Source organism: Rhinolophus hipposideros, assembly GCF_964194185.1.
Source record: "Rhinolophus hipposideros genome assembly, chromosome: 1".
In the NCBI taxonomy this organism is placed as follows: Eukaryota; Metazoa; Chordata; class Mammalia; order Chiroptera; family Rhinolophidae; genus Rhinolophus; species Rhinolophus hipposideros.
Window position 1 is genome coordinate 106749557 of NC_138047.1, and position 23986 is coordinate 106773542.

The window sequence follows — 23986 nt, forward strand, 5'->3', positions numbered from 1 at the left end:
GACAGATAGACAGATAGATAGATAGATAGATAGAGGTAGACAGATAGATGTATTTCCTACAGCTGGAAAGTTAAGATGAGTCACATAATTTGTGTTGTGTATCTCCTCTGCCTCTCTGGACACCTGCCTGTGACCAGAGCTGATACCCCTCCATTACCTCACCAGCTGTACAGAAAAAGGGCAGGCAGGAAGCTCACCGTGGTCTGTCTGTCTGTCTGCCCCTCTTCCCTCCCTGGATCAGTCACTCAACCATTCATTCAAGGGGGAGCTCAGGTTAGTCAGGTGGGTTTTCTACCTGATGGCTACGTGCAAACTTCCAGACAGCCGATGCGCAGCTGGCTGCTCTCTGAAACTCTGCACATGTCCAGACCTCAGACCTAGAACGATGTCTGGCCCAGAGAACCCTCCACAACACGTCCCCTAAAGGAGGAAGTGGAAGGAGATGAGGGAAAGGGGACGAAGATAAGGGCAAGGAAAGGAAAGGGAAGAAAGGAAAGAGGGCATGGGTAAGAGCACCAAAGAGTCATCTTGGGAGGCTGAAGCCATCTCATTGTCGCAGCTTACTGAGGTCACAGTGCTGTGAGGGAACGGGCACGGGGGATGGAGGCAGACGTGCCTTGTTCAAACTGCAGCTCTACCACCCACTGGCCAATTCACCTTGGGTAATTTTCCCAATCTCTCCAGATGGAGGTGTCCTGGGGTTGAAGGTTGGGTGGATATCTGACGTGGATTCTCATAAAGAAAGGGGGCACGCTGTGCAGCCCCAGCTGGGAAGCCTAAGGCCCTCTGGAGACACCACATTGCCAGCCAGGCTGGGGCCCTACGATGGGTCTCTGGGCAGGGGTCAGCAAGACCAGCTCCATCTTTACAGCTGCATGAGCGTTGAGGGCCTGCCCAGTCCCAAAACACGATCACACAAGTCCCAGCGGCTGGCACTCGCGCCGAGGGCTGTCATTTCCCTCCACAATCAGCCTGTAAATGAAAAAGCTGCACAATCACCACCGCGACGCCAGGAGATGCAATTGATCGATTTCGGGAGGGACAGCAAAGCTGTTGACTCAGGAGTGTGTATTCTATTGGCACTTGCCACAGTGAAATAGGTGACTGTGAAGATGGCCTGTCTTAAAAAGGTCACAGCTGACAAATGCCTCCCTTCTGCTTTCCTCTGCGATGCGTGGATTTGGGGCACATGGGACTGCTCCATTACTGGGAAAAACTAGCATTGCAGCCCACTCTGAGGTTCAAAGTGACTTGCTATCCGTGCTGCTCTCAAAAACCCTGGGACCAGTGGGTCATCATTGTCACAACCCTCATTTTACAGAAGCGAGAGCCATCACATGTAAGTCCCACGTCGCACAACTGTGGGAACTAACCGTCAGCAATAAGAAAGACAGTATTTTTGCCTCTACTGCCTGACTCTGTCTTATTTCTCAATTTTATACAGAACACGAGAGTGAACAGGGTGCTACGTCCTGGGTCCCTTAAGACCAACAACCACGCACACCTGTAGGAGCCACCCACCTTGCCCCGAGCAGCCCCACGGCTCTTTGCCAGTGTCCGCATGTGTTCTGAGAAATACACTTACACTAAAATAAATAAAACTGAGAAACTGGGCAAAGGACACGGACAGGAGGGAGGAACGAAAACAGCAGCTGTAACATACGGTTTGCTGTATCCATTCTCTGGACATACGCCTCCTGGGAACCTACCGTGTGCAGAGTTGTGGGAGCACAGCGGGGACCCGGGCAGTGCTAACATGGTGTCAGCTCCTGCATGTCTCCTTCTCAGAGACCTAACCTGACTCCCACTACAGTGGATCCCATTTCTCCTAACCCTTGACCCCAGTCACTGTCACAGCCCCTGGGTGGCACTGACCATGGCCTGTGATTCCAGTGATTTTTGGCCATCTCCTCCATCTAGAATGCTCCCTCTGAGGGCAGGGACCAGGACTACTCCAGTCACTGCTGCAGCCCAGAGGTCGTTACCACAGGGCCTGGGAGAGCGCCGATCCTCAAAATACCAGGGGAATGAATGACAGTGTGATATGTGTTATGATCAGAATGGGAGCTGAGAGTGGGGGAATAGGTGGGAAAAACTAGGTGTTCTGGGAAGGCTTCTTAAAAGAGGGGGCGCCTGAGGACAGAGGCAATACCTGAGGATAGCTATGGACAATGTTTACTTATCTAGGTAAGGAAAGGTGGGAAGGTAAGTCCAGGCACGAAGATGGCAGCACCCACGGGCAGATGGCTGGGGCCAGAGGGTGCACTGGAGACCTCCAGGTAGAGAAGAGAAGGGAGAGGGTTCCAGACAGAAGGACCAGGGGGAAAGGCAGGAGGGGGAGGGACGGGTCCCATCTGCAGGACCCTGGCTTAGAAATTGGGTGTTTGCAGGAGATGGGCAGCTGTCGCCCCCAGGGGCTGTGTGTGCCCTGCAGCCACAGGGCAAGCAGCCAGCCCTGCCAAGTGCAATAAGGGAAAAACAGAGGAGGCAGAAGCACTGACCTTTTCAACCAGGTCTTCAGGGGTCGGTTCGTCAAAGAGCTGAATTTTGTCTTCAATGCATTTCTTCAAAAGGTCTATCTTGCTTTTACTCTTGGAGCGTGGCTTTCTCGCCCTGGACTGTTGCTAGAGACGGGTGAGAGAAAACGTTGGCACCAAAGCAACAGCCAACAAGTTCATGCAGCCCCAAGTCTCTCAAAACCGAGAAGCGTCTGCAGCTCAGAACTGCACAGCTGCCTCGGCTGGAGAGAGGACAGAGGTACCCTGTCCTGGATCAGCTCATGGGGCTCGGTCCTCACCGTCTCCGGTGGCTCCTCCCACTAAAGGGAGGAGAAGGCCAGAGCGTTGTAGTCAGACAGGCAGCGGCCCCAACGTGGGTCCACCTCCTCTCCAGCAGTGGGACCTCAACCGGTCGGCCTCTCTGAGCAGGAAACACGACAGAAGGGGGCCCTGCCCTGGTGAAGCTTACATCATTGTGGAGAAAACCATCAGTGGTGTGGAAACAAATAACAGACACTCTCAGACGGTCGGTGAGTGAAAGACAAGGGGACAGTGAGAGTGATGGGGGATTATTTTATGCTGGCGGAGGTGAAAGGCTGCTGAGTACAGTTGTATACATCAGTGCAAGGAGGCACCATGCAGTGATTGACACAGATGGATCCTCCTAGAACAGTGTGCACACCTGCACACACTCATCTGCATCTTCACAAATGTGAGGAAGTGACAGTGCAGCTGACACCCACATGACAAGACGGTGTCAGGCGTGTGAAAATCTGGAAGCAGGGGGTGCCAGGCCCTGAAGGAGGAACAAACTTGGGGCTGGAGTGGACTGAGCAAGGCTGAGAGTGGTTGAAGGTGAGGTCATGGGTGCTCAGTAAATTGTTATTCGATTAATGAATAAATGTCACAGATGCTGCAATCTTTGAGCCTCAGTTTGCACACCTGTAAAATGGGGATAATAATATCTACTTCATAGGATTACTGTAAGAATGTAACACTGCATAACATATACATAATAAACAGAACATAACATAATTCAGCCTACCACAAGGTAATACAATATAACATAACTGAATAACATAACACAACAGACTACAACATAAGAATATAACAATAGGACATGACATAACATAGCAAAACATAGTAAAACAGCACAGCATAGAGGAGCATGACACAACACAGCACTGCACACCTAAGATACTCAGGGCAGTACATGGCAGGTGGGCACTCCCCAGTGAGGGCTGGTCTCCTCCCCTTCCCAGCTTGCCTGCCTGCCCTTCCTCTTCTCTCTCATATCCCTTGAGGCCCCGCGATCTCCCAGAGCCTGCTCTGGACATGGACTCCAGCCTGCCCATCAGACTCTGCCCTGGACCCCCAAACCTTAGGATGGTGACCTGCCCCAGTCCACTCAGAGGAAGCAAGCACATACACAGTAATTCAAAGAGTTCAAACAGCCCCATTCAACAGAGGGGCAGACTGAGACCAGAAGAGCAGAATCGGTGGCCGAAAGCCACAGCTTGGGAGCTCAGATAACTAGATCTCAAGTTTCCTGACTCCAGAGCCTAATCTCTTTAAAAACGCAGGCTGGACTCAGCTGATTCCATGAATTAACTACAGTGTTCATCTCCTGGTCTAACAGGGATATTATCAAAAAAAGGAAATTGTGGGTCAAGGCCTCTTAGGAACAGCGCCAAGTTGGTAGGCAAGACCCTGAAGCCCAGGGCACGGACTGGGGCTGGGAGGGGATAAAGCTAAGAGAGGCAGGGACGGGGGGGGGGGGGGGGGGGGGCTGGGAGGGGGGGTTGGCGGGTGAGAGGTAACCCTCTGCATCTCTTCCCAGCACACACACAGTGATGTCAAGTTGGCAGCTTGAAACTGGCTTTAGAAGGAGTATTTACACCAGGGAAATGGGCAAATGCTGCACATCAGGACCACCTCCTCCCCATCTCCCTAAACCCCCACCAAGACCCGCCAGCACATGTCTGGTCAGGGGCCAGGCCACGTGGGGCCCTGAGATCATGACGGAACTTACATCCTGGCAGAGAGCCACACAAAAGCTTAAAGAAAGACCGTGAAAATCTGACCTGTGTGTCTCTTAGAGATTATGACGTCCTAAGAAACTAATTTACATAAATAGTTGGAGAGCCCTGAGCCACCACAAGTTATGTCAGCCATGAGGTACTGTCCCTGTTTAGGGACCTCCAAACAGAGGTCAACAGGGAGGAAACTGAGGGGTTACCTAGTGGTGAAAAGAAAGATGGGGTGAGGGAGGCCCAAGGAAGTGGTAATATATTGAACACAACTAATTCTTTTCTACATATCAGGCCATCTAATTCCCATAATAATCTGCATTATACCCATTTTACAGATGAAAAACTGAAAAATCAAGAACAAAAAAAATTGAAAACCAATAAAATGCACTAAGCCATCAAAAAAAATTTTTTTAATGAAAAGCTCCCCATCCTGCTTGTCTGCACAGTGACTCGTCCAAACTCACAGGCAGGCAAAGGCGGGCCTGGATCCACCTGCTCAGCCTGGTGATGGAGCCACTCTCTCTGCTGGTGCCATCAGGCTGCAGCACCATCTGCACCACCGCTTTCTCAACATGGTGCTTGCAAAGGGAGCCAGGCTCAGCCAACCACGGATGCCAACCCTTCCATGCATTTCTTCTAGAATGTATTGAATAAGCACTCTTCACACCCAGGGCTGACACATCTGCCCCTTTAAGGTACAGGGCCAATTCCATTTCAAAGCCAAACACGTGGGACACCTTTAACTTAATTCCTGCAGGATTGGCCCTTGGTCAGCAGGGCAGACAGACACACTTCACTTTACTTATGGGCAAAATTTTTATTCATTATTCCAAATCCTTTAAAACTTTTTTGACAATTTGTACCTCACTCTTTAATTAGCACTATTTACATATCCTGTGCCCTTCTGAGAATAGAAACAAAAAGCCCTTTTTTAACATGAAAGAATGTAAAAGCTTCCAAGTTGTTTCTGTCCATTGATTTTTTATAAGGACAAGATATGTCTGAATTTCTTTTCTTCCCCTACCGGAAGGGCAGTGAGTTTAAAAATCAGAAAACACCAGCTCCAAGCCCAGTTCTCCTACCTTCTCATTTTTCCTCTGCTGGCTGGTTGTCTCACCTGTAAAATGGGACATAACACCTGCCTCCTGGCACTGCTGTGGACTCCAGGGGAGAGAGTGTAAGCCTAGACTTTAATATGGTTTCGAGCTCTACAGGTCACCACCCAAGGGAAGCGCCAAAATTCCACACACATCTGAGGTTGGTTGGTTAGTTCGGTCAACAAAATGTACTGCAACCTGCTACGCCCCAGGCACTTTCTAGGTGCTGGGGATGGAGTGGTGAATGCTTCAGGGGCTGGCTTGTCATGGAGGCACAGGCCATGAGCAAGACAAGAGACCGGGACATTTCACAGCAAGCAATTATACGAAACCATGGAGCATGGCCATGTGACGCGAATGCCTAGGGGAGGGACCTTGTGGATGGGTACTCAGGGAGGACCTCTGTGCAGGTGAAATTTGGGCTGAGATGTGAGTAGAACACAGAGAGCTGGGGGAAGCGCATTCTTGGCAGAGGAAACAGCAAGTTCAAAGCCCTGTCTTGGGTCAGGTTCCCCAAAGGCAGAGCTGCAGGCGGACTGGGGTGCCCATGGTTTCCTGAGAGGAACTCGGAGCAACATATGGGGAATGAAGGAACCAGGACAGGAGGCGGAAAGGGCCATGCGAGCAGGAGTCCCAGGTAAGGTCTAGCCTTGACTGGTCCATAGGGCTCTGGAGCAAACACTGCACCCAAGAAGTGTCTGCCCTTGAGACACATAACAGGTGCTCAGAACAGGCAGCTACCATCATCCTACAAGGCCCAGCACGAGAGACCTCTTTTCCTGCCCACCTGGGCTGAGGTGAGCATCTTCCTAGTGCCACTTACAGGAAGGGCCAGCCTTTTGTACCGTGAGTAGGTCAGTGGGGTATGGCTGAGGGACCAGACGGGAGAGTAACCTCGCAGGCCAGGTGGTTCCCAACTGCCCAGAACAAGGCCCCGCAGAGGGGTGTGTCTGTGAGCCGTGAGCGGCTAACACTCATGGCTGCTGCTGGGCAGTGAAAGGACCCAGGCCAGGGGGTCTGGGCTGGGCACCGCTGTGTCCACTAAAGACCTTAAGGTTAGCAGAAGCCAACGTGGCTGGAAGGACAGGATGGGGTGAGTGAGATGAGATGAGCCGAGCAGGGGCCGTGGGTCTAGATTCCATCAAATCAGCAGCTGGGACGTGCCCCACCTCTGCAATCAAGCAGCCACGAGATGTCTATCGTACCTGCAGCTCAGGGGCAGCCAGCGCCTGGTCCAGTTTCAGGGACTCTGCTTCTCGCCAAGCAGTCTGATGCCGCTGCAGCAGGACACGGGCCCGGATTTTGGGGAGGGCCAAGCTCCTGTCCATCTGGGCAAAGCAGCCATGAACTTCCTGCCTCACCCTGAGCAGCTCCTCTTCAGACAGGGAGAAGGCCGAGGAGCGGAGCCTCCTGGGAAAGCAAGAACAGTGATGAAGCCGAGTTATGTTCCGCGGTATGAGCCTGTCACACATCTTTATCTATTCGTCCATCGATGGACCCTTAGGTCGATTCCATATCTTTAATTGTCAGTAATGCTGCAATGAACTCTGGCTATTTGCGACAGCATGGATGGACCTAGAGGGTATTCAGCTAAATGAAATAAATCAGTCAGAGAGAGACAAATATGGTACAATCTCATTTATATGTGGAATCTAAAGAACAAAATAAGCGAACAAACAAAACAGAAACAGACTCATAGATACAGAGAACAAACTGATAGTCAACAGATGGGAGGGGCCTGGATGAAAAAGTAAAGGGATTAAGAAGTACAAATTGCCAGCTATAAAAATAGTCATGGGGATGAGAAATACAGCATAAGGAATATAGACTTATATACAGTCAATAATACTGTAATAACTATGTTTGGTGTCAGGGGGTACTAGATTTATTGGGGTGGTCACTCTATACGGTATACAAATGTCTAATCACAATGGTATACACCTGAAACCAATATGATATTGTATGTCAACAATAATTGAAAAATAAATAAAGTTAAAAATTTTTTAAAGAATAGCAATGTGTTCTCTACAGAAAATAGCGGAGGGTGTGCTGGGGGTGGGAAAGCTGAAAATTCAAAGAGTGAAAGTCATTAGTTAAATCTATGTCTAGAAAAAAACCACATTATGTCCTTAATCACGCCTTTATTCTGGAAGTATTTCTTGAGCATCAGATGTCTATCATGCTGGACATGACATCCTCTTAGAGCTGAGAACTCAGAGTTGAATGCACGAGGCGGTGAGTGGGTCTGTGAAGACGCGACAAGCCTTCCCGTGTTCATGACTTGAAGATAATCTGGTCTTGCTTTAGAAACAGATGAAAGCAAAGGTTTGTCCATTGAGCCTAGTCAGTAGCATACTGTAAAGAGGGTCCAGTGGCCCAGAGAAGAGATGCCCAGCTCCACTCAGGTGGGTCAGGGAACAGGGCAGCCTTGCGTTGGTCTTAAAGGATGATGATTGACAGTTATCACTTAGAGAAAACACACTCGAGGCTGAAAGCCATGCTGAGTGACCTAACGTTATGGGTTGACTTGTGGCTCCCCCACCCCTGCAAAAGGTATGTTCAAGTCCTAACCCCTAGTACCTGTGAATGTGATCTTTGAAAACAGGGTCTGTGCAGATGCAATTACGAAGTCAGTCAGTCACACCGGAGTAGGGTGGGCCCTTGATCCAATATGACTGGAGTCCTTATACGAAGAAAAGACACACCCACAGGGAGACGCACAAGGGATGAGACGCAGAGACTGGAGGGGTGGGCCTGCCTACAAGCCAAACAATGCCAAGGACTGAGGCAACCCCAGAAGTTGGGAGACAGGCAAGGGACTGACCCCTGCCCTTGAGCCTTCAGAGGGCGCAGGACCTGCTCAGGCCTCGATCTCAGACTTCCGACTTCCAGAACTGTGAGGATACATTTCTGTTGTTTCAGATCATCCAGTTTGTGGTGCTTTGTTATGACGGGCCCAGGAAACAAATACATTTACCCACATACCACGAATCCTTCCAGCAACTCAGTTTGAATGTACACTGAGGAACGTCCCCCTTTCCTCTCAGGCAAGGCCCACTGCCCGTGCTCCAGGGAGAAGGGCCACAAGCTCACTCGCCTGCCTCGCGGGTCCCAGTTCTGGCCAGTGAGATGCTGGGGACTTCTGGTCAGAATTACCTCCCGGATCCATGACAGAGCAGTGGAGGGAGAGGCCTTTTCTCTTCCTTCCTGCTTTGGACAATGTGTGTTCATTTCTTAACCAATATTCTCTTTAGACACATGGATATGTTTGGTTATTCTGACAATGTTCAGTCAGCACTAGCTGCATAAAATATGCTTCTTGGAAGCTTTAAAATGCAGAGATGTCTGCAGGACACCACTCTGGGAGGCCAGGGCCAGGCCCATCACGTCCAAACCTCAACGTGGGAGTGCAGGACTATGGTTCAGCTGGATGGCTCCCCCATAGAAATCGAATAAGATCATCAGGGCTGACCTGGACCACGGCCAAAAGCAAGCCCACATTGCTGACACCTCTCTCTTGGGTTTCTCACCCCATGGGGTCCACCAGTTTTTTTAAAGGACCTCAGGAAATTGCAGCTGCTCCCTTGTACCTCCCAGAGGGGAATGAGCATCATAGCTCCCTGTGTTTGCTGGTTATGAGGAATGCAAAGTGAAGGCAACTTGGAAATTAGTGAGTCGTTATTCTTGCCCATCTTTGACCCTGATTGAGCCTGCTGTCTTCACCCTCTACTACGTAGGCACCAAAATAATACAGAAATATGGGAAACAGGGTCTCTGTCCCAAAAGACTTTAAAATCCAGGCAGGAACTAGGAAAGAAGTCTCAAACACATGCTTTCCCTGACAAAGATGCATCCTCATTAATTCCTCCTCTATCCAACCAGGTTTACAGCAACTCCATCCTGCTGGAAATCGGGAAGCTCATATAAATGCGTTTCAAAACTACCGTGCAAGCCAGTTTTACATAATGCCTCAGCAATAAATGCTGCAACCTTTTACAATCTTAAGAGAGCAAAGTGTATGAGCAGACTCACAACGTGTGCATTGTCAGCTGACCCTCTTTAACCCATAAAGTGTTTTCCGATAGCAAAATGAGATCTCTCTTTTTCTGCTGGACGACTAAATCAGCAACAGCTTTAGTAAGACTCCCGGCAAAATGGATCCAAATGAACTTGAAGAAAATGACCTGGTAATAAAGATGTCAAGTCCAAGTCAGATGCTTTGAAGAGTCAGAGGTTGGAGTGTGTAAAGTGACTTTGGTGGGATGTAGGACGAGCTGAGTAATTACTGCTGAGAACTCGTGGGAACAGGAAGTGGTGTTTAAAGATGTGATTTTAATGGGCTTGGAAAAGACAGCATTTTGTTTGTTCAAGAAAAAAAACATTCACAAAGATGGGGAAATACACACGAGGACACAACCATAAAGTGAGATGAGAAAGAGCAGAGAGGTCAGTTGGGCTAAACCAAGACAAGGTCACTGTCCGCAAACACCTGAGGACCCATCCTCCCTGGTAGCAAGGTCAGTCCGTGGGAACAGCAGCAGGAGCCATGAAATCACTGAGGCCAGGAAGGTCCTGTGCCATGGGCGGCAACTGCCCAAGGAACGATGGACATTGCAGAATGATCGCTCCAAGGGTTCAAGAAGAGCGCCGGCCTCGGTGCAGGAGGGGAGGACCACTGGTGTCCAGCAAACAGAGCAATGGAACCACAGAGTGGGGAGGCTGGACGGACCTACCAGGTACACTGAGATCCCCCCCTTGCCTCTCCCTCACCCCTGACCCACAACACCCCCTCCACAACCTATGTCAGTGAAACCATTTCTAATAGAAAGGGCTCAACGTTCAGCAGTTAAACTGAGACTAAGAGTCGGCTTAAACTGTGGAGGATCTACACCAAGAAAAGAAATCGAAAAGGGTCTTGGTTTTGTTTCTTTGTTTAAATGGGTTTTCTGGGTTGGTTGATTGAAAGGGAAAGCAACTTTAAGGAATATTGATCGGCGGGTCCACTCGTTAAAGGGAAAAGAGCCCCCCGCCCCACTCTGCTCCCATTGTCACACACACTTCTTACCAGGGGACCAGGCACAGTTCCTGCTTATCCACTGCTAGGGGGTTTCAATCTCCTGGCTGCCCATGAAATTATTCAAACAAACCGATCACATCCTCCTGTGGGAACCTAGGGGCCCCTCGCCCTCTTGTTACTACAAAGTCTGCCTCCCACAACCCCTGCTCTTCTCTGCAACCCCCAAAGGGCCCCAATGTCATGTGGTGTCCTTCTGCCCTGGCTGAGTACACGTGACTCACAAATGGCGTGGAGTTCACCTGGCCGGTGTCAGTGTCGTGTGTTTGGCCATCCCTTAACCACAGGGTGTAATCCCTCCCTCACCCAGAGGAGGAGAGGAGGAGACAGAAAGCCGCAGGGAAACTCACATAAAGATCTGGTGCCCCCAGCGCCTCAGCTCTGCCTGCTCCTCCATCGAGGCCTCTAGCGCGTCGTCCTTCAGTCTCTGCCTCACGTTCTGGACGCCCTCCTGCTCCCTGTCCCTCTCCTCGCCCTCGAGCTGTGCGGCCCGGGCAGCCATCTCCCTGCCGTGCTCCTCCAGGATCTGCTGCAGGAAGAGCCAGGGCACACCGCGCTTGAGCAGCTCCTGGGTCATCAGAGAGCTCTGGAGACGCCGCAGCTCCTCGGTGGCTCTCTCGGACAGTGACAGGCTCAGGGCCCTGAGGTCGTCCAGGGCAGCCTGGTCCAGACGCTCCTGCAGCTCCTCCAGGGCAGCGCTGTGGCCCGCCACCAGGCTCCTCCACTGGCCCAGGTACTGGCCCACGTCCTCGGCCGCTCGGAAGGCTTCCCCGATGGACAGCTGCTCCTTCCGCTGCTCCTTGTGCTGGCAGGGATTGCAGAGAGGAGAAGGACATGGGGACAAGGCTCAGGGCATCGAGCCCTTTGCGCAAACACTTTGGGCATTTGCCAGAGGAGGCTCAGAATGGTGCAGCCTTTTCCCCAAGCTCACAGTTAGAAAATCATCCTTGAGGAAACAACCCAAAATAGAGTAAAAACTTCACTTGTTCGACATTTGTCAAGCACTCATTCACTGACTAGGTAAAGCCCAAGAGGCAGACGCCCTGTGCTCCAGTCCTGGCTCTTCCACTGACAAGCCGAGTGACTGGAAGCGAGCGTCTTATCCTCACTGTGCCTCGATTTCCTAATCTGTAAAGTGGGGAGAACAATGGGCTCACCGCACAGAGTAGCTGTGAGGATTCAGTGAGTCGCTTCATTCATGTGTAGCTCCAGAGAACAGCCCGGTGCAGAATTCACATCAATGAATGTCTGCTATTGTTATTACTATGTGCCAGGCACCTGGCAACTGCCCCTCGTGATACTAAGGATGCAAATCCTGAGATCCACGAAAGACCATGTAAATGAGGTCAGGGAAGGCCTTTTAAGGAAGGAGATCCAAGTGAGACCGGACGGATGAGGTCATATCTTAACCAGGTTAAGATACCGGGAAAGAACATTCCTGGGAGAAAGAACAGTAGGAGCAAAGGCCCGGTGGTAGGAAAAAAGCTGCCACATGAAGCTGTCCATCGTGGTGTTCTTTATAATGGTGCACCTGTGGATAGTCTCGGTTCTATTTTGTGAGAACATGGGATTGTCCTCCTTATGTTCGTGGGTCCTGGTGACCAGACAGTGCCAATTCTTTCATTCTACAAATAAAGTGTCCTCGGCACTGCAGACACTACATAAACCTTTGTCTTCATGGAGCTACATCCTAACTCTGCCACTCACAAGTTTTACCACAAGCAGCTACAAGAAATGATATTTATGGAAGACTGCTGGGCCCTCTGGGGTCCAGCCATGCTTCTAGATTGCCCCTTGCACCAGGCGTGACTATCAGAGAACTGTGGTCTTGGGCCCCACTGGTTTGATCCTTTAGCCAGTGGAGACGGGTGAGGCGATGCTCAGATGGGGGAGAGGTCCACAGTCACGGTGAGAACCATGGCTTTCTGTGGGGCCCAGACTGTGATCAGTAAACGCGGAGCTTCTATTGACCAAGTGAAAATAATTCTCTAATCGCCTTCCCTCCCTCCTGAATGGTACCGGACAACCACCTGGGTCTCCTCCTGTACGTCCCATGTGCCCCGGGAATCTGTCCTTATCCCTCAGGGCACTGTCTCAGGTTTAGGGCCTCGTCAGCTCTCACCTGGCCGAGCACCACAGCCTACCTGGTGTTTACACTGCCAGGCTCCTCCAACTCTAGGCGACAGGGTACTCGTGAGCTTCCTAAATCCTAAATCTGATCACGTCCTTCTCCTGAAAACCCGCCAACGTTCCCACTGTCCACGGATGACGGTGACGCCTCCGCCTGGCATGCCGTGCCCACACTCCCAGCCACATCCCCTTCGCCCCTGCCCTCATCTGCCCGACACCCCAACTTGTCATGTTCTCAGAGTCCCAGGCGCAGCAGGGCACGCTCGCCTGAGTGCCTCCCGCCCCCTGCGCTGTCCTCCCTGGACTGGGACACACCAAATGCACTCTTGTCCCCTGGGACTCAGTTTATGCTCCACCTGCTCGGTAAAACCTTCCCCAGCAGAAAGAGTAACTTCCTGTCTGCACTGCTGCAGCCCATAGCACATGGCAGGAAGTGAGCACATTAGGATGTATTTATGTGTTTACGTGTCGGTCTCTCCTCTCGCAGGCTGGCAAATATCCGAGCAGGTTCGAGTCAAGAACAAGGCCCAGGCTCTAAGTCAAACAGGCCTGGCTTCACTCCCGAGTCTGCCACTTACTGGGTGTTCGAACTGGACCACGTGACTGAATGCTGTGACTGCAATGCTGTGTCCCCCCATCGCTCATGTGTTGAAACCTAATGCCTCATGTGATGGTATTTGGAGGTGGGGCCTTTGGGGAGTGCTTGGGTCATGAGGGTGGGGCCCCTAGGAATGGGACTAGTGCTCCTCTCTCAGAGGCCCCACAGAGCTCCCGCACCCGTCCCCCATGTGACGACAGTGAGAAGAGGGCCCTCATCTGAAACCCACCACACTGGCACCCTGATCTTGGGCTCCCAGCCTCCAGAACTGTTCCATATAAATTTTTGTTCTTTATAAGCTGCTTAGTCTGTGATATTCTGTTACAGCAGCTTGAACGGACTAAGACACTGCAGCTCTCTAAGCCTAAGTGTGTTCAGTTAAAAAGAGAGAGAGAGAAAACAGTAGTACGACCTCATAGGGTTAATGAATGTAAGGATTAAATAAGCCATCTTCTATAATGCACTTAGCATACCGCTAAGTAAACACTCAGTAAATGTTATAGCATTGTCGTTATCACGCCTGCACCCCTGCCCTCATCTATCACGACCCTCTGCTTTGCTGAGGCTGGAGAGGACCTATAGAACCCTTCATGACCCAGCCTGCCAAAAAGACACCATCGGCCAACCACAGATGGCACATCAGGACACCTGCCTGGTTGCCACTTGGCTCCCAGCTCTCTGATGGCAATGCCTGGGTACCTGGCACTTGGTGATTGTGCAAAAAGGTCATGCAGAGAAGCAACAGCATAATTCCGTATGTACCTTTTGCAGTATCTCTCGCCTTCTCTTAACGATTAGTTTTTGGTGGAGCTTTTTCTTTTCCTGCTTTAAGTCATTGTCCAGCTTCTGTTTGATAGAAAAGACTTCGGTCTGAGCCCGTTCCAACAGGACTTCCATCTGGTCTTCGTCCAAGTACCCTGCTCTAGATGAAAAAGACACGGGGCTACTTAATGTCTTCTCCAAACTCACCTTGAGCCTGACTCTTGTAGAGGAACACGTCACCATATTAGTTTGGATTGCATCAGACACATGTTTACCCTGAAGGAGTAAGAGAATGGGCAGCTAAGACATTACTGGAATATAGGAAGACTCAAGTCAGCGTCATTACAGACGTGCAGAGAGAGCTCAACGTCTGGAGAGTAATCCTCGTTAGGGCAGAAATGGGGCAAGACTTCTGGGAGAAATTAACACTCAATGGGACCATGGTGGTACAGATAGAATCCTCCAAGAGGAGATGGCAGGATAGGAATTCCTGGTGACAGGAAAGGCACAAGCAAAGTCCAAGAGGTAAATGTAGGGAATACTCTGTGAGGGTTAATTCTATGTGTCAACTTGACTGGCTACGGGGTGCCAAGCTCAAACACTGCTTCAGGGTGTGTCTGTGAGGCTGTGTCCAGAGGAGATTGGCATGGGCATGTGTGGACGCAGTGGGCCGACTGCCCTCCCCAGTATGGATGGGCAGCATCCAATCTGCTGAGGGTCTGCATGGAACAAAAGGTGAAGGAAGGTGGGATTCCCCCCTTTTTTTCCCGCCTCACTGTGTGAGCTGGGACATCTCATCTCACCTTCTCCTGCCCTTGGATTGGAATCTACATCATTGGCACCCTGGTTCTCAGGCGTTTGGACCCGGACTGAATTACACCACTGGCTTTCCTGGGTCTCCAGCTGGCAGATGGCAGATCAGCTTCCATAATCGTATGACCAATTCCTCACCTACATCTGCTCCATTTTTCTGGAGAATCCCAACTGATACATTCTGTTATTACCATTGTTACGACTACTAGTCCCGGTCTGTCTGCATTCCTGGGCTGGGCCCCCCGTTTGACACAGGGAAGATGCTCCATGGAAACTTCTTAAAGGAACGAATAGGTGAATGAATGAATGGTAGATATGTTTTAGAAATCTAAGCCTGTGCCGGCCTTTACAATAGAATTTAAGAATCAGAGGTAAAACGCATGTCCTGTAACTGCTCAGAGCCGTACACCCCGCTGTCGGATACCTCACTTCAAGGCAAGGAACTGTTTCTTTCACTTGAGTGAAAATTAATCAGGAACATCAAGTCCATTTCAGTGACAAGCCATTAGCATCTCTGAGTAAGGAGTGTTTGTTCACATAATTTGCACCTTCTAGAATCCTCATTAAATAGAGTGAGAGCTGCAACGACCTAATGAAATTACCTAGGTAGTGGAACCAATTCATAAAACCACAGGTCATCATAAGAAACCAACTCTATCGTCACGTCCCTATTCATCTTAGAGCTTCTCGTAACCTAAAAAGAAGACGCTTCATTGTTTGCGCTGAAGCACCTCCAAGTCTGGGTGACAAGGAACGCGGTAGAGAGGAGAGGGGTTGCACTGATGACAAGGGACCTCATCACTGTTTACCCACATGTATGGTGTCCCCGGTGCTGCTGAGAAAAACCTATCGTGGTCCAAGATAAGCATCAGTGTACTGATCCTTCACTCCCAAGGTGAATGCAAGAGCCCCAGGGAGCTAGAGCACACAGGAAGAGGGCTCTCCCACCACAACTCATGTCAGCTTCCAACACCGGTTTCTCAATGAAATGTGGGGGATTTGCTCTAAAATAAGCGAGGGTGGAGATATCTAGCTACGGCAGGATTGGCCGTGCTGTGGTATCTACTGGGGTTGAATGATGGGCACATGGGGTTCCTTGCCCGGTCATCTCGACTATCGAATGATGTTTTTCAAATTCTAGAATGCAAAGGAGTCTTACCACTAGAGCGTTCTTAGAATAAGTAAGGAGCAGCGGTACAGTCAACGACTGAACACAAGCAGATGGTCTTGGATGAGGAATGAGGAGCAAGGCGGTTGTTTGCCCCATCAGGATGGCTTGGGGGTTTTACCTCTCGTGTTTCTGGATAAGGAGGGTCAGCTGGGCAGCCGCAGCGCTCAGAAGGCCTTGCACACGGGTCTCTGATGACACTACGTTCTGGACCAGGTATTCCCTGTGGCCAAATCTCTTACTTAGATGATACCTCTTACTAGCCTGGAAAAAGTCCATTAACTCTTCTACGTCTTCCTGTTTAAAAAAAAAAAAATCAAGAAAATATGCATAATTAGCGTTTAGAGAAAAATGCTCTCTAGACATTTAAAATATTACATTTTCTTTTCAAAGGAAATACACAGGAAAAGGAGCACGGAGATTAACACTTAGCAAAGGCTTAGAATAAAATTATATCTAGATAGAATTATTAGATAGAATTATTAGATGAAAATTCTCTCTGAATAAGAAATGAGGGCTTTGCCCATGGGGAAAATTAGTAATATCACTTATGTCTCACAGTTTAACAATTGATACATAGAAGCTAAATGACTTGCCCAAGGTCAGTAAGACAGTGGTAAAACCCAGCAATAGAATTTTCAGTTGAAATTTCAGCTTAGTTTGCAAGGCCATGCTGTTATTCTTAAAAAGCAGAGAACCATATGATTTCACTGATATGTGGTATATACACCAAAAACAAGAACAACAAAAAACAACAAGAAAAACAAATGAGAAACAGAAACTCATAGACACAGACAATAGTTTAGTGGTTACCAGAGGGTAAGGGGGGTGGGGGGTGGGAGATGAGGGTAAAGGGGATCAAATATATGGTGATGGAAGGAGAACTGACTCTGGGTGGTGAACACACAATGGGATTTATAGATGATGTAATACAGAATTGTACACCTGAAATCTATGTAACTTTACTAACCATTGTCATCACAATAAACTTTAATTAAAAAAAAAAAAAAAAAAAAAAAAAAAAAAGAAATGAGGGCTTTGAACAGTAGTACCCTGGTCCTAGAAGGTAGGGAGTCATCAAAACAACTTTACCGCCCTAAGACACGGGATGTAAATGTCACTCAGTCAGTGACCTGTCCTTCCCTCAGGCACACATGCACGCCCACGGTGTTCCCAAAACAGCACAGCACAGGTGAGGCAGGTCTGGGATCCATCAGCCACCGGCGCTGACCCCTGGAACTCCCACACTCACAGAGGAGACGAGATGAGCAGTCACAAAGAGCAGCAAGAAGTTTTCCTCGGTCTACAAAATGAACACCACCCAACCAAACAGAAGAGAGGATAGTAACCTAGCTTACGCTGGGTGTCTTCTCTGGGCCTTACACTGGGCCCAGAGCCTTTCTCACCTTATCTAACTTAATCTAGGGAGAGAGTACTATTAATATGATTCCCATTTCCCTAGTGAGGAAGCTGAGTCCACATCGCACAGCTGGTGAAGAGCCGAGAGGGATTTGAACTCAGCAATCAAATTCCAGGGCCTGTGCTCTAACTTCATAGGCAGCTGCCCCCCCAAATCCCTCTTTACCCAGCGGCATAGTAATTAGAACCTCAGTAATGAGACCAGCAGGAAGTAAAACACTAGCCTCAGTGGTACTACCCCACTGATCAATTCTGCTGTCTTTTCTCCATCTGTGGAAATAATGCCCATGCGATGAGCTACTACCAAAAAGATTAGTACATTGTTCAACAAGAGACTTCTGACATCATGGATGGTCTCCTCTCCACACGAAAGCTGTAATATCACCAGTCCCAGCACCGGAGAATTCGTACTATCCAGATGGTGAAAGCTGGATGGTCAGACAGCCAAATGCCAGCATCACCCTGAAAGCCTTGGAAGCAGAATCAATAGGAAGGGAACACTGTGGTAATATTCCTGCTCTCCCCAGAACTGGACCCACGTGACCTGGTGACCTGGGCCACCGCGTAAGGAAACTCACAGGCAGCACCCACAAATATTCCAGCAGCACCGATCAAAAAAGCCTGGTCTGTGGAGGTTATCACTGAGGCACTTACTCCTTTGACCCATGTAATTAACAATCACACGCATTCTTTCCATGCATGACTCTCTCTTGCCTTGAGAGTCAGCCACTGCCCTTCGTGAGGAGAAAAAGGACTGCAGAATCTGCTACAATCTAAGTGATGCCACAGGGTCTGAATACCGAATGAGGAGGATGACAGAATTCTTACTATGTTTGCTCTCACTGAAGTTCAGTGGGAAAACCTAGAGCAAAATGGAGAGGCTGCTCTGTCCTCTTCAAGTCCTTGTGCCTCCTGAGAGTGGCCCTGTCTCCCCAAAGGTTCACGGTGATCACGTGGTCTCCTCCTGGCACCACCCTGCTCGGTCACACCCTCATGCACTGGGCCTGTGCCAGGACCGGAAATCTGGTGTGTGATTACACATTAGTGATCTCACCTTGTGCCGGCCTCACGGCAAATTCCACAGTAATGTTGACAGTCTCAGATAAACTATTGTCACCATCACCTAAGCATATATGCAAGAATAGACACAAATTCATGCAGGCACATACGGACTGTAACAGGCGCCCCCTCCCGCCCCCACACACATAGACGCACGTTTATAGTTATATGATTTTCACTGCTATATAGACATATTTTGTACCAAGCACTGGCTTTCATGAATCAGTTCACTCAATTTCCGTCACTCCCCCGTGAGTGTCGGTACTCTATTACCCCCATTTTACAGGTAAGGAAACTGAGGCTCAAAAGAAGTCGGGCAATTTACTTAAACTGACACAGCTGGTGGGTAACAGAACTGGAATTCAAGTGCAGGTCGACCTGAGTCCCGGGCCTGGGCTTTACGCCCCCATTTGTCCTGCTTACTGGAAGCTCACACACACGGAGGGTGGAAGGAAGAGAAAGTTAATTCACTCATCCGCAGCACAAGAGAAGACACAGGCCTTAGCTCTGGGAGAGGAGGGATTTACTGCAACGGGTCAGGAAAATGACTCGTGTCTCCCAGTGAGCCTGATTTGAGGCACTACCTGTATTTTAGCGTAATCTTGCAGTAGCATTTTAGCTGCCTCTGGTTTCAGGTCCCCTTTGAAAATAGCGCTTTTTATCTGGGCGAAAAAGATACGGTGCACTTCGTTCCTCTGGAAAATGGCCAGCTGCCTGTGAGCCCGGGCAAAGTCTTCCTCCTGCTGCAGAGCGAGGGACCTTCTCAAGTGCTCCTGCTCCAGCCCATGCAAGGTCCGCAGGAGGCTGCTGCACTCGACCGCGGACTGTGGAGAGAAGAGGCAGCACGTGAGAGGCTGACACGGCAGACAGGCATGTACGCACACATACATACATACACACACATATATACACACACATGCACATGTATGCACATGCATGCACATGCATGTACACACGCACAAAGCATATGTGCATGTACACACACTCACATGTGCACACCTATACATGTACACATGCATGCACACACGTGTGCACACACATGCATACATACACATGCGTGCAGTCACACACACAACACAGTGTACATGCATGCATGGGCATATGTGCACACATGAGCACACACATTCCCTGGAACATACATGCACACACATTCATGCATACTCATATACACAATACAGTGCACATCACACATAAGCATGCACACTCCATGGAACACACACATATGTACACAATGCACACACACACACACACAACGTCCCATTTTACAGGCCATTTTCAGGCAGCTTGATTTCCTCCCCTGTGAATGTTCTGCTTTAAGACTATTCTGGAAAACAGTAAGATGACAGGAGGACAGGCTGCAGCAGCGTTTCCCAGAACTGAGCAGCCTCATGCTTGTCAGCTTCTCACAGCCAGGACAAAAAGCACATGCGTGCACACACATGCAAACCTAACACAAAATCATCTGTCCTTGTTACTAGAGTTACATTTCTGCTGAAGAATAAGGCCTGAGGCAATGATATGTTTGTGTCATTGTGAAACACTCCCTAGAATAAGTTTGGATGGGAGCTCCCCATATCCACATACACTGCCCTCCTAAGGGGAGTCCAGAGACCTGCAGAAATGTGTTCAAACCCCAACCTAGTTCAACCCTCCTGTGGCACAGATGAGAAGACTAAACCCTAAACAAGAGACACACACCTCAGGCCTGCCAAGCAGGGAATGTCATGTGTAGAAATGAGTGGGGTGGCCTGGTGTGAGATGCTAGGGCGTGCGGGGACTGGGGCAAAGTGGAATGAGCAGCTCTGCCTGCAGGGCCAGCCACGACTCAACCCACCAAAGAGGGCCCTGCAGGAATCTGGACCCAGTGCAGCCATACCTTCCCAGTTTTTAAGAGAAGCTGGAAGTCTGGATTTTTATATGAAGTTTTATATTTTAAATATTGGCAACCAATGTGCATTATTAAAGGTAGATTAAAAAAAAGGTCCCTCACCCCCAACTCCTCCCTGAACTTTCCTCTAGGATAGACTTTTCAGGGAAATGAGGCATGTTTATCCTGTGGCTTTGAGTGTCTAGAAAAGCAACTTGTCCTTGGAGGCAGCGGGGCGCATGGACCAGGAGAGGGCACTTCATTTCTGGCTTGACAACCACAGCCTGCACCAGGCTGTTGTGGAAAAAGTGCTGGTCACAATGCTGACTGCACCACCAAGAACGTGAAGTCGTGTCCAGGAATGATGTCTGTACCACACTTACACTCGCTGCATTCAATTGAGCAAGATGCACCATTGTCAAAATGTTTTAGAAAATGAAAGCCATCAGACATGGTTAAAATGTAAGAGTTCTTGCACTTCAGGAATCTTTTCGGATACTCTCCAAGGAGTTAGGAAGCCGTGGGCAGCTCAGGGCAGGCCGTGTCCCTTGCTGCCCCTTCTTTAAGTAGCCAGGAAGCCCCTGTGTATGGAGGAGAGTCCCCAGATAGAGGACACAGCCTGAAGCCGGCAGTGTGGCTGCTTGCCAGAAGCTTCCCCTCTGGGACTTGGGCCCACACTCTTGGACTGTTCTATGTCATGGATTCTCTGAAGATCACTCTAAATGGTGCATCACCTCAAACGCAAGCACAGGACCAACGTTCCAGGCATTAGTCTAAGAGCTACCCAAGGAGTCACAGCCTTAAAGGGTAGGCAGGACTGTCATCCCCAATTTAAGGATGGGTAAGTCGAGACCCAAGGGCCCTGAGCAATGCGCCTTCTGGAAAGAACAGAGCAAGGACCTAAACCCAAGCCATCTGCCTTCAGTCTATGATCGTCCCTACTGTCCCCACAGCCTCTCAGGGCAGAAATGCTTTGCAAACTGGGAGGACTGACACAGGCGTTTAAATGTGAACAGACTTAATCTCTGTAGTCATTACTGGAATTCCTAAACTTCACTCAAAAAAGCTAATATTGCTCATTTTGCTTTTTAAAAAACTAAGTCTTGGTGGACAAATACGTCCAAGATATTTGCACGCATCGTATTTAAAGGTGACGGCAACGAATGTATAGGTAAGCCTAAGTAGTCTGTGTTTTTGTGAGATGGACTGGCTTGCACAGACAGGAAGGGAAATAGGTCTGTTAACTTCTGCAACTCAGATGCTAATTTTGGAAGCAGACTGGCTCATGTAAGTGACTTGTCTCTGAACACGGTGACCTAAGGGATCCACAATGATGGTGGCCTCCCACTGCACACCAGCGGCTTGGGGAAAGAGAAAACACCGAAAACTGCATTGCTCAGGCAGTCTTTTGGTAGCAAAAGCTCTGAAAAGGCAGAAGCCCACCAGGATGGGGTAGCATGGCAGCATGGGAACACCACGGTCATTGCACTAGGGTGACCGTGAGGACCAATGGTTGGGGCACGCTTGCCTGGGCATGCGTCCTGGCCCCACCTACGTGTCCTCAGGCAGATGACCATCTCCGAATCGGTTTCCTCACCTGGAAAAGTGAGACCTTATCAATTCCCACCTCACTGAGTTGGTGTGAGGATTTGATGAGCAGGTCCGTGTGATGTGTTTAGAACAAGGCCCAGCACGCAGTGAATGCCGCTAAGTAAGCGTGAAAGCATTTAATACACTCAGAAAATATTTATGCTGTGACGTTAGGTGAAAACAAGCAAGATGTACATTATATGAACTGCTTAAGGTTTATTTTGTAAAAAAAAGAAATGTATGAAGCAAAAGGCTACAATATATACCAAACTCCAAGAAACAGGAGCGGGGCCATGCTAATGTCACTGCACCTCCAGGGTCAGGCCCGCAGGAGGAACTTAATAAACAGGCCGAACGAATGATCGTCTGTTGAGTGGTGGGAGGGGTTTCCTTTTTTCCCCCCAGTGTTTTTCTTTTTATGCTTTGGAGTTGGAGTTGGCAAGCTTTTCCGTAAAGGGCCAGATAAATATTTTAGGCTTTGCAGGCCACACAAAGGTCTCTGTCACATATTCTATTTTTACAATCTTTTCAAGACGTAAAAACCATGGGCCAGACAAAAACATGCTCAGGGGTCCCATTTGCCTCTGCTATCTAGAACTTTCCAAGTCTCCCTCACTGAATACGTACTATGTTTACAGGAAAAAAAATTGCAACAAATTTAGGAAACAAGAGAGAGATCATGAGACTGTTGAGACACTGAATCACTGAGAAGTGCATTCAACACCCTCTTTAATGCCTGGTTCAAGGGAACACGGAGTTGAAGACAAAGATCAGAGACTGGGGTCAGCCAGTGGAATTGTGGTGGGCTGAATGGCGGTCCCCCAAAGTACATACACTTCCTAAATCCTAGAAACTGTGAACATGACCTTATCTGGAATAAGGGTCTTTGCAGGTGTAATTAAGTTAAGGATCTTATGACATCATCCTAGATTATTTGGGTGGGTCTTAAGTCCAATGACAAGTGTCCTTAGAATGACGTCATAAAAATCGTGGCGTGAGGTGAGCCTCTTGAAATCTCCCGTGGAATTTACAACAAATTGTACTATAACTCCACAAAAGACTCCCTGCACAGCAGACAGGCAAGACGAAGAGGCCCACTACTGAATTCACCTAAAGGTGGGCGAATCGCGCAAGCGGGGGAGGAGGGAGAGGAGAAGTGCGGAGACGGAGCCGGCAGGCGCAGGACGCAGACCTAGCTCAGTGCTCTGAGCCCGCTGCTCCCGGAACTACCGCAGCTGCGGGAGAGGGAAGGACTCGGACTGCTAGGGCTCCGCTTACGGCCCACAGGGCTGAGGGGGCAGCATACAAAACCGCTGAACCCAACGCTCGCTCACGGCAGAGACCTCGGAGCAAAGACTGAGGGAAGAAGGCTGAACACGGTGGTTTAAGCCCTCACTGCCAAGCGGAGAACAGAAGCCTTAGGCACTGAGACTAGCCGCCCCTCCCTACCCTCCCAGAGCTCGCCCTGCCCCCACCTGCCCGGTGCTAGAAGCGATCAAGTAGCAGTGTCAGATCAAAAGGACAGGATTTTTGCTGCTCTGAGAACTGTGGACTGCAGAAACAGATTCACAGCCCAACTAGTTCCGGCAAAGGGGAGGGAGGTGTGGAAGCAGGACCGGCTGTGGTGGTGGTCGCTGCCATTGCTCTGGGCCACCTCTCACAACTCACCCCGCCCCTGGCCCCACCTATCTGGGCCGATCCCTGCAGGCGTAAACAGAACTGCTGAAACATAGGGCTCTGAATTGGGTACAGGAAGAGCTTTGGAACTTCAAAAGCTCTTCACATCCCCACAGGGACGTGGCACCCTATGACCCAGGTGAACTGTTAACAGAGGAGAAGCCCGTCTCCCAGGGAATCCCCCCATTGTGTGAGAAGCTG

General features: G+C 49.6%; 1 protein-coding gene across 3 annotated transcripts in view; it reads right to left on the reverse strand.

The window, feature by feature from the left end:
* EVC2 (EvC ciliary complex subunit 2) overlaps positions 1-23986 on the reverse strand; it is a gene marked incomplete at its 5' end in the record, with an annotated part of 95928 nt that overhangs the window by 23077 nt on the left and 48865 nt on the right. For 2 of the 3 annotated variants that reach the window (XM_081060872.1, XM_081060874.1), the window contains 6 exons: positions 2502-2624; positions 6834-7038; positions 11053-11507; positions 14193-14352; positions 16295-16470; positions 19236-19475. In XM_081060872.1, the coding sequence (XP_080916998.1) occupies positions 2502-2624; positions 6834-7038; positions 11053-11507; positions 14193-14352; positions 16295-16470; positions 19236-19475 (1359 nt within the window). The remainder of the gene's footprint in view (positions 1-2501; positions 2625-6833; positions 7039-11052; positions 11508-14192; positions 14353-16294; positions 16471-19235; positions 19476-23986) is intronic. The other variant, XM_081060873.1, reaches the window with a different exon arrangement.